The sequence below is a fragment of the Lissotriton helveticus genome, chromosome 11 (assembly GCF_964261635.1).
Source record: "Lissotriton helveticus chromosome 11, aLisHel1.1, whole genome shotgun sequence".
NCBI classification, from domain to species: domain Eukaryota; kingdom Metazoa; phylum Chordata; class Amphibia; order Caudata; family Salamandridae; genus Lissotriton; species Lissotriton helveticus.
In genome coordinates this window covers 90,936,469-90,953,891 of record NC_136072.1, presented here as the reverse complement: position 1 = coordinate 90,953,891, position 17,423 = coordinate 90,936,469, and the positions used below count along the sequence as shown (strand labels likewise).

The following is a 17,423-nucleotide window of genomic DNA, read 5'->3' as shown; positions in this document are numbered from 1 at the left end:
GTCAGTTTACCATTTGTGTATACCTGTTTTGTAAACAATTTGAAATTATGCCTAATCACTATTTACACTGGTCCTGCATCAGCTAGATATATACTTTCTTACATATACAGGATCATCTTTTCAGACTTGCTAGCTACTGCTGATGTTCACTATGATCAGCTAGTAACAAATATTTTTAAAGAAGCTACAAATCTTATGACTTCTAACCATAAATATCTGAACACCAATGTTGGATTGAAATTTAAGACAGTCTGGCATTCTAGCTTGAAGGGGCGAGTTTACTGGCGTTTCTTTTGGCCCTTTCATGGTCCATGGAACTAAAAACCTATGCACTGCCATTTTCAGGATGGCCCATCTGTCAGTGCCTGACTGCCTGAAGTTCCAGCCCAGCATAGCTGCACATATAGTAGCAAATCATCTCAGTTGTCTAAGGAACACTTCTTAAGATCTAACACCTTCACCAGGTCCTTTATCTTATTCATAACTGTCCATTTGAATAAGTGGCCAGCTACTTGACTGCTTTAGAATCAGAAGGTGGGAGGTCTTTATGTTTCAGACCTGTAAAATATCTGCTGCAAAATCTGGTGTTGGCTCAAACTACAGCTGGGTCTGGGCAATGAACTTGATGGTGACGGGGCTTTCAACGTCTGCTGACCTTATACTCTCCTCGAAAATGCTATGCGTAGCATGTATGTTGCCACATGGCACCATGCATGTGCATGTTTCTGCTAAAATTACAGACTGTGTGCGTAGATGAACCGACCAATTCATATTGGCCGTGTTCACAGATTTGAGCAAAGAGAATGTAAGTTCTATGGATATATAGTGATTTTCCACATTGATTACATTTAGGAAACTAGTAAAACCAGGAATCCTGTAAAGTGGGATCCTGCTATCTTATAGCATCATTCCTGCATGTAGATGTGAGTTAGTTGATGGTAGTGTGCTTAATGATTTTAATGAAAATGGTTTGAAGAAATCATTATAGAAAGAGGACAAATCAATGAATATATGTAATTGCAAAAAGGAACAATTAATTGAAAACACACAATTTTATGGTAGTAATATTTTTTATGAATTGTATAATTTTTAGTCAGGTTGGTTTCTTTGACAATCTGAGGAAATAATGTAACTTGGTGGAGAGCAATACATTTTGAGTTAGGCTTTGTCTGTCTATGTAATAGTTGTTTAAGCCATGTCACATCTTTTCATATTCTGGTGTTTGTCTTGATGTAGCTCACATTGCTGCCTTGTTTGTCACACTCAAACATTGTTTAGCGCTTCCAGTCTTTTCATACAATCTTCATCAATGCCCTTTAAAGGATACCATCTCTTAATTTGCGTAAAAGGTCTCATTTCCTCCAGCAATATTAAAAGTTCTTTAATTAGTTTACTCAGCTATTACTACTACATTGCATATCGTTGACAACATGCTGGCTACATCAGTCTCTGGCAGTAAATGAGGTTTATGGCAGTCTAGTAAAAACCTGAATACATTCAATGTTTTTACACTTAGACTATAATAGATTTTAGATCTCATGTGATTCCAGGCTTCAAAACTTGAAATGCTCAAATAATGAGCTTAATTTTATCAATAAAGGTTTTATAATATAATTGTTAGTTGTACTTATTTTTTAAATTAATATGCTTCACTAAAATGTGTTTACCAGTTTGTTTGTTTTTTTGTTACTTAGCTTTGTTTCAGACAATTATTGATTTCTGAATAATCTCTAAAATGTATAGAGCTGCTCACGTACCAAGGATCTTAAGAAATATATTTACTGTTAAGAGCAAATATTCCAAGAACCAGTATGTGAAACATATTTCACAGATAATGCCTCAAAGTCCTTTCTTGTCACATCTGCTTTTCAACATCAGTATCCAGCTAATGGGGCCTTATTATCCCATGTGAAAACAGGCTATTGAATAAAGACCGAAGAGGACAGGTCAGGTGTAAATGGATCGATCTGCTCTCATCTCTTCCTGGTTGGCAAATGTTTGTTGCTGGAAGGTCACAAACTTTTTTTGAACAGAATCCCGCTAAGAGATTGGTTTTACCAATGTCCCAGAGTTATGCGCGGGCTACTGAAAATGATCAACGATCATGGAAGCCAACCCTGTTGCTGCCATGCTAAGGTGTAATCAGGCTTTGCTCCTGAACCCTATGTTGATATTGGAGTTTCAGGACTCTGCAGTAGCTAATACCTAATTGTTTTCACCTTACTGTACTTTGGTAAAACCTCCAGTTCTCTTACTGTTCATCAGCCCCCATTTACACATGGCCATCCATAGTGCTATTTTTCTTTCTTCACTTCTCCACAAATCTATCTTGGAGCTTCAGAGTGAACGTTACTCAACTACAATCAATTCAAAATGTTACAGCTTGCTTTCTGGTAGCCCTTATCAAATGGGCCCAATTTTCTTAGTATTTACATTTTACATTTCATGGCTCCCAATGCACAACAGGTTGGTCTGCAAAAAAAACCTGCACCAGCACATATCCGAATTCATAACACATATGGTTACCTACCACAATTTTCAAAGAGCCCTGGGACACCCAATATGGCGCTCGTGCAGATTTTTATTAGAACGTGATCAGAATGGACCTTCTTTATAAATAAAGCCAGGGACTGCAACTCTCTTTCTGTTCAGGTAATCTTTAATGATGACGTTTTAAAAAAAAAATACGAAAAGGTTGTTTCTTAAGTGGTAAATGCAGGATATACAATGTTTGTTGATTTTGATGTAAGTTTGGTTCTAACTCCAATATACTTTAGTAATCATGCACTCTGAGAATAATAAAAGCCAATAGTTTGTAATTTATTAAAATCAAATGTTGGGCAAATCATTATATAAGGAATTACATGGTGTTTGTTCAGAAAGATGTTGCTCTTTTTGTCAAAATTCTTCTGACAAAGTAAGTCATGCTATGTCATGTGGTAGTTTTTTAATATCAATAGCCCTGTCACAGGTTTCGATTGTGCTTTGGAATTTTTTGATATTGTCATAAGCATCAGGAGAGTTGTGCAAACAAAAGGAGTTAGGGGTTGAGGGAGGGGGAACCCTACTCAAGCAGCAATCACAATTCTTGTCAGGATGAACCATAGACAACCCCAAATTAACCTTTGCTTAACCCTATGGTAGCTAGGCCCAAAGCAGTCAGGCTTAATATAGAGGCAATGTGTTAAGTATGTATGCATCACACGAACAGTAGTAAAGTGAAAACACAACACAGGACAAGTCCACATCAATTTAGCAAACTAATTTAAAATTTAAGAAGTTATTTGAGACCAAAATGACACAAATCCAATCAGTAGAACCGGAGATATGCAATTTGAAAGATTTAAGTAAAAATAGTGCCTAAAAATGGAAAGCGACGACTGTGGTAATCTGGTCGCACCAGACAGGGACAAAGTCATAAGTTCAGGCCAAAAACCGATGGAACACAGGCCAGACACGGGACCAAGATAGGCCCACTGAACAAAGTACATTAAATCCTGGTTTGCCGCGCGTTGTGATATCCGACGTTGAGGATGCGTCGCTCAGCTGTGGCTTCGAGTCCTGCATCGTCATTGAGGACATCATCTATGAGTGTCTCTGAGGAAGCTGCGGGGTTGCAATGTGAAGCATTGCGCGGTCTTTAAGAATGCTAACATCGAGGGGCTTACGATGTGAAGTCCTACAGCGAAGATACTTTGCGCACCAGCAATTCAGAGGAACCTGCACTCTGCAATGGTTGGTCCTGCATCAGGGATTCTACGGTTCCAATGTGAAGAGATGTGTTGCACTGCATTGGTACTGCTCACAGGACCACAGCTGGGATGGCAGAGCACCCCAGGCACACCTCCAAGGTTCCAGGACTGGGGCAGGACTACTTGATGGGTAGGATTCATAGAAGACAGAGTCCAGGTGCTGGGTTCAAGATGTAGGTCCAGTCCAGTCCACATCACTCAGGCAGCAGGGTAGCAGAGTAGCAGTCCTTCTTGTAGAGCAGCACAGCAGTCCTTCTGAGTCATCCACAGGTCCAGAGGAGTACTGAAGAGTAGGGTCTGAGGATTTAATATTTATACCTGTGCCCACTTTGAAAGAGGAGAAATTCCTGGTGCTTTTCACCCCCAGAAATATGTGGAATTTCCTGCCTCTTTTCCCTGGCCCCAACTTGTCTGGGATCACAAAAGACTAGTGTCAAACCCTTAAAGAGTGTGATCAGGCAGAGCCATTGTGATGTTAGAGTGTCTTAGGTGACCACTCCTCTCCCTCATCAAGTCAGAGATTGTGCATCCTGCCCACACCTCTATCCCCTTTGTCTGGGAGCAATACACAAAGGCCAACTAACAGCTTAACCTAATTATGTGACCCAGGAAACATGCTTCAAGCACCAAGTGGTTGGGACAAGAAAATGGCAACTTTCTAAAAGTGGTATTTCCAGAATTTCCACTTACAACCCAGCTTTTCCATTAAAGAGGGTTTTAAATTACAATTCATTAGAGACCAAACTCGAAATTCCTATCTGCTCCCAATTTAAAGCTATCATGTATTAATTTAACAATGTAACCCAATGATATCCTATTGGAGAGGTAGGCAGTGCAGTAGTGAAAAATGAATTCAGGAGTTTTTCACTCCCAAACATGTAAAACTTAAAATTACATTTTCATATTTTTAATTACACTGCACCTTCCCCTATGGGATATTTTGGGCCTACACTAGGTGTGACTTTTATATATTAAAATGTAAAGTTTTGGCATGGCACAGGGTTTATTTTTCCAGGTGGACTTGGCAGCTTAAAATGGTATACATAGACTGCAATGCAGGCCTGAGACATGTTTAAAAGGCTACATACAGTGCTGCAGGTCCACTAGTAGAATTAATTTACAGGTCCTGGATACATGTAGTACCAATATACTAGAGGCTTCCAGGTAAACTAAATGTGCCAATTTGGTTTAAGCCAATTCTACCATGTTTAAAGAGAGAGCACAAGCTCTTTAGCACTGGTTACCAGTGGCAAAGTGCACAGTCCTAAAAAAAAAAGGGTAAATATTTTGAGGATGACCCTGCAGAAAGGGCCAAGTCCAACACTTAGGGGCCCATTAGGATGTCGGGCGGATTGCCCCCGCCAGCAATCCGCCCGACATCCGCAAGTGAATTCCCCCCCCCCCGCCATATGTATGGCGGGGGGACCACGGCGGACGGAAAGACCGTCCGCCGCTTTTTCGCTTCGGTCGCCTTGCGGCCGGGGCGGAAATGGATGTGAAGGAGGGGTGAGGGGTGCACACAGGGGTGCCTGTGGAACCCCCCCACCATTTGCATCCACGAATCAGCAGGCACCGCGCGGTGCCTGCCGCTTTGTGTATGCAAATGCATGCATGCATGCATGCAGTTCTGACATTGTGGCGGGCGGTGCAGTGAGCACCGCCCGCCACAATGTTAGAAATGAGGGATGAGCCCGCCACTGTGGCGGGCGCATCCAAATGCTGACGTCTGGGCCCCCGCCCTTAAGGCGGGGGGTCCCGTTTTCCACAAGGGTGGCGCGCGGTCAAAGTCCGCCCGCCATCCTAATGGGGGCCTAATTGTTTGCCAAATCCTGCCATTTGAATGGTGATAGCGCTCAACATAAAGCATACTTAATTCTGCCCTATGGTCATAGATTGTAATGGCTAGGGTTCACCAGGAATAAAACATAGATCACTAAATATTCTCTATAAAGCATGTCTTCGATTTAAAAACTTACCTGTTTTTTCTCTCACTTTATTTATAGTGAAATATGAAAGGATTAAGTTTCTTGTGATTGCCCTGAAGAACTCTGTAGAAATTTATGCCTGGGCGCCAAAGCCGTATCACAAATTCATGGCTTTTAAGGTACATACTTGAATGCGTTGCATTATTGTTGGACTCCATGTGGCCTGCAAAAAAATTAAATATTGTTATTTGCATTTTCAGTTTCCTTCCAAATGTCTCAGAATAAAGACATATTTGTAAAGTGATGCCTTTACATATGTACTTGCAATCTAAAAAAAGTCACAAGACCTGCAAAATGAAATATATAGCCTAATTAATTGGTCTATTGTAATGTTTTCCTGGTAAAACTGAAACAGAAGCAAAATATAATTAGGGGGCAAATAACATCTGCACCAAGCTGTTGCTTTTCCCCCATATGCGAAGGTATGTGGTGGTCAAAAACCAACTGCTCCTACTTTTTAAAATTCTTGGGGTTTTGATCATGAAGAAAATATTTAATGACGGTAGAACAGTTGTGTTCTTGTCTTTGTATACTGCAAGATATCTAAACAGTAATTGTGGTTATATTTAAAGTCTTTTGCAGAACTTCAACATAAGCCATTACTTTGTGATTTGACTGTGGAAGAGGGTCAGAGGTTAAAGGTTATTTTTGGGTCCAGTACTGGTTTCCATGTGATTGATGTGGATTCTGGAAGCTCTTATGATATATACATACCATCTCACGTAAGTACTTATTCTTTCAAGTTTGTTTACTTTATTCCAGATTCACTATTCGTTTTCTTTTTGTGCCCTGATCTGAGCTTTTGATTCAGGTTTCCATGCATTATAACGTTGATCTAATGCTTAAGGAGCCTACACTATTTGTGACATCTTTCAGTTTCAGCACATACACAAATAGAGAACATACTGTATCCATATCACTCAGTGTTATGGTAATATGTTGCCACTAGTGAGATCGTTCATGTAGGTTGTGAGGTCATCTCTGTTACATTCTTGGGTGGTCATGAGCTTTGTATGTGGTAGGTGAGCCATTGTTTGCATGGTAGGTGTATGAGATATAGTTTGTGGAGCTACCCATAACTCCAAGGGAGTTTTTTGTATTTTGTAATTGTAATTCAAATGTGTTTTCAAAAATATAGATTTTGAAAATTATTGCTATCCACAGTGGTGTTACCATTGATGTCATTAGTTTCTGATGTGATCTGATCAGTGATTACATTCATGTTGTCATTTGGGTGGTAATCAGTGATGCCATGAGCAGTGCCTGGCTGTAGTCTGAATTATGGTTTGTGTACTAGACTATGAACGTTATTCACATATATAATCTATTTGTGTTTATAAAGCACTGCAACTACCCATGAGAATTTACTGGTGCTGAACAGGGTTCTCGGAAAAATTTGCTGGCAATAATTTGAAATCCTGTGAGTATAGTGTGATCTTAAGAGCTTTTCTGAAGTCTGCATGGTCATCATTCATGTGTAAAGAGAGAGGTAGACAATTCCAGTGATTAGTTACAAGGTAGGACAAAGAGCAACTACCTTATCTTTTGCATAGTATCAGAGGAATTGAGAGTTGAAGAATAGAGAAGATATAAGAGTTCTTAGAGGTTTGTGAATGGTAACTCTGTGCATAGATAGATGGGGCAAGTGTTGTGAATTGCATAGAGAGCCATACATAAAGTTTTGAAAATAATGCATTTAGAAATGGGGAGATAATAAAGAGAGACCCTCAAAGTAGAGCTGTGGGATTCCCAAGGAAGGTTTAAGAGAGACAGACACATTTTAAATGTGTTAGAGACAAGAAAGCAATCAAAGTGCTAGTCCCAAATAGAGTGCATGTGAGTAGTCCAGTCGTGATAAAATCAGGGCTTGGATCACCGTAGTTCTGGAAGTAGCAGAAGAGAATGGACAAATTTTTTGAAGAAGACATAAATGGTAAAAATAAGTTGCTGACAGTTTGCTAACTTGAGTGGATAGTGTGAGATTTTGTTCAAACTTGAAGCCCAGGTTTCTGACTTCAGTCACAAGAATGCAAGGTGGGCACCGTGCATCTGCCATCAATCGGAGGACTTTGTAAAGGTCTCCCTACCCAAGAAGTAGTTCTTTATAGCCTGCATTGATTTCCAATACGTTGTTATTCATCGATTTGATAAATGCTAGAACGTAATGTCGAAACGTGCTGCTTGAAGAGTAAAGCGCTGCGTACAGTGAAAAGAATTTGCATATTGTCTGCATTGGTCATAAAAGAGAGACTGAAGGAGCAAATTAATCTATCTAGTAGAGGAACGCACACACGCACAACTTCCAACACCTGCAGTGCAAACCTTTAGCCTTACACCTCATCAATGTCTTGCAGGGAATGGCCACCGACCAGGCCTTAAGCTCAACAACCTAGCTCTAGTCATGTGCGCTGGGCCATGAAAAGTGTCCGTAGAGGCTAGAACCTAATGAAGGATTTACAGGACCTCCAATGGGTCCTTTGATTATTGAATTGGGGTCCATACATATTTCTTGCAAAACTCCACGTTTTTTTTTTGTTTAGCATGATGTGTCCTTTTGAATCTCCTCAGTCTCTCATTGAACCTGGGGTCAGAAGATGCTTACCTTAATACTGATAGTATAGTAGTTTCCATTTGATTTTGCCAACAAAGATACCAAGCCTGCACCAGGCAGTGGTAGCCATGAAACTGAATTTCCTGTCACAGCTAGCCAATTAGCACTCAGATTAGGACAGGTTTGAGTACTTGAATCCTCATTGGATAATGCAAGAAAATTCTCCTGTTCAGCAAATTACTATTCATGGAATATAAACGTCTTTGTATGTTTAACACTCAAAAAACGCCCCACACCAAAAACAAAAACACAAAAAAAAACGCCCAACACCTTTGGTACAACAAATATTTCTCTAATCAAAAAAGGCTGTGTTCTGTGTAAAGTTACAGTGTAATGCCAAGTTTTGATTGTTTCCTTTTGGAAAGGTTTAGTGTAGCGGCGAGCAAGCTTTACTAAAGATAGTTAAATGGGATACTCAATTATTGTTCCCATCCCATAACTTAATGCGAGAAACTTGACATCCCACAATATGGTCAGATGGGCAAGTGGGTGGCAAGTATGTAGAATGCCCGAAGTTAAGTTATAAGGTAAGTAATAGAATCCAGGACTTAACCATAGCTGCCCACTTTGTAATACAGATATAAATTTATATATCTATATGTGTGTGTATATATATATATATATATATATATATATATATATATATATATATATATATATATATATATATATATATATATATGCACCAAATTACTAGAACACTCTACGGTATCTAGGCATCATTTAAATTTATTATGGCAGAGGAGTTTCAGCTATAAGCCTTTTTCAATGCCAGTCATGCTTTCATTAGTATAGCCTCAATTTAAAACCCTGCCCTCCTTCCCATTGTTCAGGTGGAGTCTGGAGAGAGACGGCGGACTTAGGTCTTCTCTATTCCATATACTATCATGTCTGCCATTGCTAAATATGTCTTTATGATTTCCTCTCAGAGAGGGTGGCTGCACACTCATGCATGTATTAGAGTAATGTCTGTCTCCTTACACGAGCCGTGCAGCCATATTTTTTAACGTATTTTCACTCACCAATTGTGGCCCAATAAACAATGTCCTTTCCTCGCCCTGCCGTGCTCTGATTGTCTACAGGCAGGTATCTGCAGATGCTGGTTTTGTAACCAAAATCGTTCCATTTTAGTAATGACAACCTCGTGTCGACAGGCACCAGTATCCTGGGAATCAGCTGTGGTTCTGATAATAATATCTCAATTTCCACCAAACTGGAAAACCAAATTACAGTATCCATGGAGTGCTCCAGTAATTGGGAGTTTATAATTTACATGGTAGCCACTGCCTTGGAAGCACCCACCCGCAAGCAGTTCGGCAATATGGAGTGGCAATTTGGTGGAAATTGAGATATTATTGCCAGAACCGCCGCAGATTTCCAGCATATTGGTGCCAGTCGACAAAAAGTCGTACTATATCCTCTGAGTTTAAAAAAGAACCCTGAAATTCCAAAGTTTTTCAGTTTAAAAGATGGTTATAAATAAATGTAGTGCTGGGCAGTATAACGTTTTCTATATTTTGTTTGATTGTTTTATGTAGCTCACAGATAATGGATTGTACCATTGTGACTGAATCTTGTTTTTTTCCGGTAGATTCAAGGTAATGTGACACCTCATGCCATTGTGATCCTGCCAAAAACAGATGGTATGGAAATGCTGGTGTGTTATGAAGACGAAGGCGTGTATGTTAACACATATGGTCGAATAACTAAAGACGTGGTGCTTCAGTGGGGAGAAATGCCCACTTCTGTTGGTATGTAAATTTTCAATACATACATTTCAAATTTTCTTTTATTAATCGTTCTCCTTTTATATTTAGTGACTTCATTGTGAGCTGATAGATTGCGTTAACTGTTGGCATATTACATAAAATCATTTTGTTTTCACAGCCTATATCCATTCCAATCAAATAATGGGCTGGGGAGAAAAAGCAATTGAAATTCGCTCCGTGGAAACAGGACACTTGGATGGTGTATTTATGCATAAGCGAGCTCAAAGATTAAAATTTTTATGTGAAAGGAACGATAAGGTGAGCACTGCACTATTAAGTAATTATTGAAATATATGATTATAGCGTCCTGTACCAAAATCTCACACATGTTCATTCCCCCTTGCATGAATGCAGACTTACAAATTTCTTGTTTCAGGCAACCCTCATCAGTCACCTCTTTTTCAAAATATTCTTGGATAACTTTTGTGAAAACTACAGTAGTGACATCAATGGCATTTTGCATTCAGAATTGCACATAGAACATATTTAAGTCCAATGTCCACAAATCCACTTCTTTATACATCCTTACCTGGTTTGGGATTCTTCCATTATTATCCCCACCCTTGAAAGACTCTTACTCCTGCACTTGACAGTACTACACCGCTGACCATTTCTAGGGGGTATGGGTCAGGAAAAAATCTTTTAAAGCAATCTCAATCTCACAGGTTATCCACAGTAATAGTTCCTTCAGCTCACTTCACATCCCTTACATAGAATTTACCCATGTGCAGTATTATGGCATTGTGGGGTAATATTGCAAGTTAAGAAATGGATTTACAAGTCGAAGTACACCTTTTATAAATGCCTTGCCATTGTAAATCTAGCCATTTGCTCCAACTTCCATGCTCAATTGACTTTGTGAATTTGGCTCATTGTGAATTAATTGTATTGTGTATCTGATATCAAGTTTGATTGTTATTTTGTATAACACCTTAAGCCATTCTAGAAGGAAAGCAGTCTTGCCAGTTGATGGTTCCTTTTTAGGAGAGTCTAATTTCTTAGATTAGGACTGCTGGCGGAGGTCACTCGGGTATTTAAGCTCTAATCGGTTCTAAGCAGTGGAGGAGATTGCCCATCCAATTCGCATAGGATCCAGACTTTCTTAATATTAGGAAATCCTTCGTTTTTTTGTTTTCCTAAGCTGATTGGCACCTTTTACTTATTTTTTGATATCTGCTCAGTAGAGGCAGAAGGGAATTTTCTGTGCCAAGATTCTCCTCTCAGGTTACTTTTCTCCTTTAGAAATAGTAAATGAAAAAATGCTTTATTTTCAGTCATCCTACTTTCACCAGTTTTGGTGACTGCATTATGAGAGTATTTCCATGACTGTTTGGTTACTATCTATTAAATGAAATTTAAACTCGCATGTATCCTATGAATAGTGAAGTAAGTGTGTGTGTATTTCAATGTATGCTGATGTGCCTACATTCCAAAAGAAAAGCACTGAGTGGAAATTAAAAATGAGTCCAAGCAAATTAATAGTACAACATCACCTTTCTCATATTTGGTAAATAATACTTGTTTTTAATGTCATCTTAAATTAGTAAGTATGAAAGTAGTTTCACAATTGCATTACAAACATTAATTCTACCTTGTTCTTCTGATCAGTCTGTCATTGAAGATAATGGGTCATAATATTCCAGCTGAATAGGGAGATGTGCTTACATTTTCCATATAATTTTATAAGTCTTTGATTAGGAATGGACTTGAGTGAAACCGTATTAGACATTCGTGAGTAGTGGAAATGGTGATTGTAGCAATTAGAGCTGGCTAACTAAACCCAAATCACACCCACGTGATAAAGGTTACAATATGGGAAGTGGACTGGACATTACTTTCATTCTCTCCATTTCATGTGTATCACAGTGGTGATTACTCTCTATTAAGTTTGCTTATGGCTGGAAAGGATATTAGTTAGTTCTCTCCAGCTCATGACTTTCAGAAAACTACCCAATGTAAAACTGTTTCCCTCCTGTGCAGCAGGCATGTTGAAGTGACTTGTCTGCAGTATTAACATAGTGGTCAGTGCCAGTAATGGAATTAGTGCAAGTGTTTTTGTACTTTTTTCAGGTGAAGGAACACATTTACTTGTATTCACGGCTTCGTGGGGATATCATGGACGTGCTAAGTTAGGTTGTCCCTATGTTGGACTTAGTGTAAGCTTTGTAAGGTGTAAAAATTCATCATTGAATTCCTGAACAGTGAGCCCTTTATCAGTGACATCACCTCTACATAATGAGTTTATGACATCCTCATTGTACACCATCTCTCCAAAGGCTCAGCCCTATAGTTTCTCCATAACGCCACTCTGTATGGTGCAGAAGAACATTCTACTTTACAAGGCTGCCATGCCCAAACCTGATGCAACATTCTGATTCTTCAGCTCCTTAACAAAATAAGATTTTTTACATCTTATTTCTCACAACAACCCTTGCTTTCCATCTTATTCCTGTCCACCTGTCATCACCAAGTTCATCATCTTATCTGACATCTGCTCAAAGGATATCAAGCATCTTCTGTTGAAACCAAAGGTGGACTCTCCAAACTTGGAAACCTTCAGATCTATTGCCAAAGTATGTTTCATGGATATTCTGAGCAAAAGGGCAGCCTTCTGCTAGCTCTCTGTATGGCTCTAGGAAAGCAGCCAACTGTTGGGACCCCAAACATGGCTCTTCCCTGGACCCCACACCAACACAGTTTGAATTTCTGTCTGGAACCAGATCAGAGTCACAAGAGTCCTACTTGACCTTTCTGAGGTATTACGTCAAAGCAATTACTGCCTACTTTTCCAATCATCACACCCACACTAAGTCAGGTGTCCCACAAAGGTCTATTATTTCATCATTACTTTCCAATGCCTACTTGAGTCCCCTTCCAGACACTATCACAACATTCATTCTCTTCTTTTACAACAGAGTAGACCACAACCATATAAACCATAAAGCTATAGAAATTCACTTTGACCTGGAGGCCTAAATAACTTGGAGCACCCCTTAATATTATAAAAGCAAGGTCCGACACCTCAGAATAATCATGGATACTGAACTTCCACTGCCTCAGGTAAACAAGATACCCAAAGTCTTCCACACCGAGGGGAACCTGAGATGTTTCCCTTTCCCAGTCGTCCTTAAACAGGTCAATGCTACAATTACACTGGCACATGTCTGTGTTTACAACACCAATAAAATACACCTTAAACTTCAGATTTTCTCCTACGCAGAGTGCAGTGGATCAAATCAAAGCTGCTGGACCTCTCCTTCATATACAAATAAAGGAGTAATTTATCACAGCCTCCATTCTAGCCTCTGGCCCCCTGTTGCCCAATGTATCTCTTTTAAGAACTTGTGCACAAATTTATTTAGGATCTGGAACCGCCTTTCACGCAATTTGTGGTCTATCATCGAAGCAGGGCACTACAGGTTGAAAGAGCCACTTCCATGAATATTGGTAGAAACTGAAATACTTCATAGGCCACCAAAGTTGTAAACTTACTTCCAAGACAAATAAGAAACCTCTCAAATCGCGTACAAATCGAGAGAGCAATGAAGACGTGATTGTCACCCCTTTCATGTAAAAACCAGTATATTGCGGCTATGATATGATGGGCGCAACCTTCTGACCCTAGTGTGTCAAGATACATGCTGGCTATCCTAACAATACATCCATGCCCTGGCTTGCAATAAGGGAAAAAGGATCACATAATACTTATGGACTACCCCTGTGACAGTAACATAATTTACAAATGTCAATGCACTCTGCAATAGTGTCTGCTAGGATGGTGTTCTAGGAAAGCCATCAAGTACAACCTATCAGGATATTGGTTTTTATAATACATGGACTGTTGTCATCATTCTTTTGGAAACAGTCCCCATTTTAAAACTGGTAATCAGCTTCAACCACAACATGGCTTTCATTATGGCTCACCAACCTGTTCCCTGTTGTGAGATCACACTGTAAGAATCTATCCCCATGATCAAGCCCTACAACTGGGCTAATTCTGATAGACCTTTTTAGCCTGTTGTACTTGAAGAATATCAGTAGATGGACCCCCAACAAAGTCACCTATCAGCAGACCCCTGAAAGGACTGTACATTGTCAGCCACAATCTGTCATAAAGCAAAGTTCTTGGAGCTTTAAAAACCACCTAATTAAATTAATAAATTAGCATGAAATCATACAGAAAAAAGGATATTTGTTTAAGGACTTGCAGTGCAGTTGACAGGACCTGTTACAACTATAAGGAACCTTTGTGCCATAGACTTAACACACTAGGGTATATACACACACTGTCACATACTACGTTAAAAAAACTACATTTCAATACTAACATTTTTTATGAAATTAAAAATCCACACAATTGTTAATGTTGTAGAGAAAATAAAAGGATCATTTCAGTTAAGTAAATCGGATGTTTTGCAGAAGTAAAAATAAAATATACAAATGAATAAGCTATAAGTAATTAGTATAGTTTCCAATGAAAACATTATTAATTGTTGATGGGGTTTTTGTGATATTGACTGTAAAATATGGAATAATATGTGCCTGACTATAATTTATCTTCATCTTCTAGGTATTTTTTGCCTCTGTACGATCTGGAGGAAGCAGCCAAGTTTTCTTCATGACTCTCAATAGAAACTCTATGATGAACTGGTAACAGTCCACCATTTAGCACTTTCCTTTATGGCATTATTTCTAAATTAAAGACTTTTGAACTTGTGGACTAACGCTGAAGAAGCAGTTCTGTACGAACTTGTGAAAACGCACACAGCTCCTTTGAAATGAAACGCAGTGCATTTAACTCAGTGGGTTGGGACACTGCTGCAGAGAAGGCGTGCCTGGAATCCCATCCAACACTGGACAAGAGGAAAACGCAATTACTTCTGAACTGGGAATATAATCGTTTGAGGCCTACTGGTTAAGCTGTGTTATAGTGGCTTGTGGAATTTTACCTTTTCTTTGTCTCTTACTTTGTAAGAATGGGAAGGAAGTTGTCTTGAAAAAATGAGCCAGTCGTTAATTCTGTCTACCTGATCTAGCATTAAATATAGGCTGTAAAATTACCAATTCAAAACGGTGAGACAGCACAATAAATGTACCTTTTATCTCTGAGCTGAAGGCCATAACTGTATAGCTGGGTAATTATAACATTTTTAGCCTTCACCGACTGAAATGTTGCCTTTTGCCAGCAACCTCTTAATTAAATTTTTTTAAGAACAACATAATGGTTTCCAATACTTTTTGGGAAACTTGTTTTTAAGTGGCTAGCCTACTAGCCTTAGACTGAAACCAATCAATACCATTTTAGTCAATCTGTCATTCCATATGTTATATGGATATTAACATATGTGTTAATATGGAAAGTAGTGCCATTTCTAGAGCTACTCTTAAAGATATAGGCTCCCATTGGCATGCAGATGACACCCCACTACAACATTATGCAACCAGTCAGGTCACAGTAAAGGGTCAAACATATAAAAGTGAAAAAACTGAACTGGGATGTGCAACAATGACAAACGAAAGCACAGAGCCAAGTGAACTATAGGGCTAACAAACGAACATCCCTAGTGTGGCAAGAATACATTCTGTGTGCAAGACAATGCTATGGTAAACATGGTAACTTCCAACATGTGCTATCTCAGGGCCAAAGTGGTGCCTGCCTTCCACAGAATTACTGCACGCCACATCATCTGGGTGACTTTGGTGCTATAGAACTAGGCTAAGAGAGTGTGGGGAAAGGAAATCACACATTGCCAATATTGTGTAGCATGATTTGGCAGAGCTTAGGAAAGAATGCTTCGAATGGCAAATAAAATCATAAAGTTGCCTTCTAAAATATGAATGGCATAGGTCAGGAGTGGTAAAAACCTGCACATAAAGGACAGAATTTTCGACGTTGCTTGTGCCTTTTCCAAGTATGCTGGTGCAAGTTTGGCAGTGTGTTCATCCGCCATAAACATACGCCTATCTAGACGTTAGGTCTTTTGAGAGTTAAACTTTTTGGAAACTATTTCAACCAGCAAGGAGAAGAAGTGTAGACACCCAAAATTACCCAACATACAGTGAATAAACCACATCCTTGCAGAGTTATGTATGTATTTAGTTAAGTGTGTCCTTTGAAATTCTTTACCCCAAATGGTTTCACTTTTTTCTAGAGCTACAAGCATGGCTGCCTGTGGTAATAGGGTGTTGCATACAAATCTGTGTTGCGCTTCCTGTTTTTAACCTACCTCGTTTTTTATTGTTTATGTTTTGCTGTTAAAGGCAGCTGTGTTACCACTCCAGATCTAGAGCAAGCTATTGTGGTAATTTAAGTTGTATGGGAAATAATAAATTTATTTAAAAATAATCCCTTGTAAGCACATTAAATAAGGTGCACCTGTACATCAATTGAAATATTTGCATATAATTGAAATGACAAAGGAACACAATTATAACGTTTAAATGAGAGATGGAGCGGGAACATATTCGACATTCATAACTACACCACAGACATTTCAGTCATTTTCTGACGGGATATTTCAATTAGCAATAACTAGATAAAGATTTTAGCAATCTTTGTTATTGTTAGAAACTATTCATCTCTCTGACTGCACAATGTTATTGCCATAATGTCCTTTAAATGCTTCCGTGATTATCTTTTAGCTAGCTGCTTCTTTCATTATGTTGCAAACAGGTAGTTCTTTATTAAAGCAACAAGTTCTAAATACACAGCTTTAAATCATTTTCTATTGTGGGTTTTTGGGTACAGTCAAACAATAAAAGGGAATCATTGTGTTTAAACATAAGGTAGTTTGTGAATGTATTTTTTAAGACAGGGACACTTCGGAAGAATTCACATTAAGCAAATATTGCAGTCTTGTTTACAGTATGTACATTAACATAAACAAAGCATTTCTGGTGCCAACAAAAATAAAACACAAAATGTAAAGTTCATATTTTTGCCTTTTATATTTTTGTACAGCGAGTAAATGTTCTATTTGTTATTAATTACGTTTATTAGCATTAACATATTTCAAGTGTGGTTGATTAGCATGAACATATTTGTATCTTAAATTATTAAGGGAAGCCAGAAAATGTATATCATGACATAGGGTTGTCGTGTTGGTTCAGTTTAAAAGTGATAAAAATGTAGTTTCATGCTTTTTGCAGTTTTAAATGAATGTTGTGCCAAGATTCCTTCATGCATGCACTTTAAATTCTGAAACACCTCAAATGTGATATGTCTGAAACATTCTGAAAACACTTACAGCATTTCCTCTGTAGATCTTTATAAAGGAGCTTGACCAACATTCACAAGATGGCTAGT

At 38.7% G+C, this 17,423-nt stretch overlaps 1 protein-coding gene across 17 annotated transcripts in view; it reads left to right on the top strand.

The window, feature by feature from the left end:
* TNIK (TRAF2 and NCK interacting kinase) overlaps positions 1–17,050 on the top strand; it is an 808,148-nt gene extending 791,098 nt beyond the window's left edge. For all 17 annotated transcript variants that reach the window (XM_078666210.1, XM_078666209.1, XM_078666208.1 and 14 more), the window contains 5 exons: positions 5,756–5,856; positions 6,310–6,459; positions 9,940–10,099; positions 10,236–10,375; positions 14,688–17,050. In XM_078666210.1, coding sequence (XP_078522336.1) covers positions 5,756–5,856; positions 6,310–6,459; positions 9,940–10,099; positions 10,236–10,375; positions 14,688–14,771 — 635 coding nt within the window. In that variant the 3' untranslated portion in view covers positions 14,772–17,050. The remainder of the gene's footprint in view (positions 1–5,755; positions 5,857–6,309; positions 6,460–9,939; positions 10,100–10,235; positions 10,376–14,687) is intronic.
* Positions 17,051–17,423: the final 373 nt, after the last annotated feature.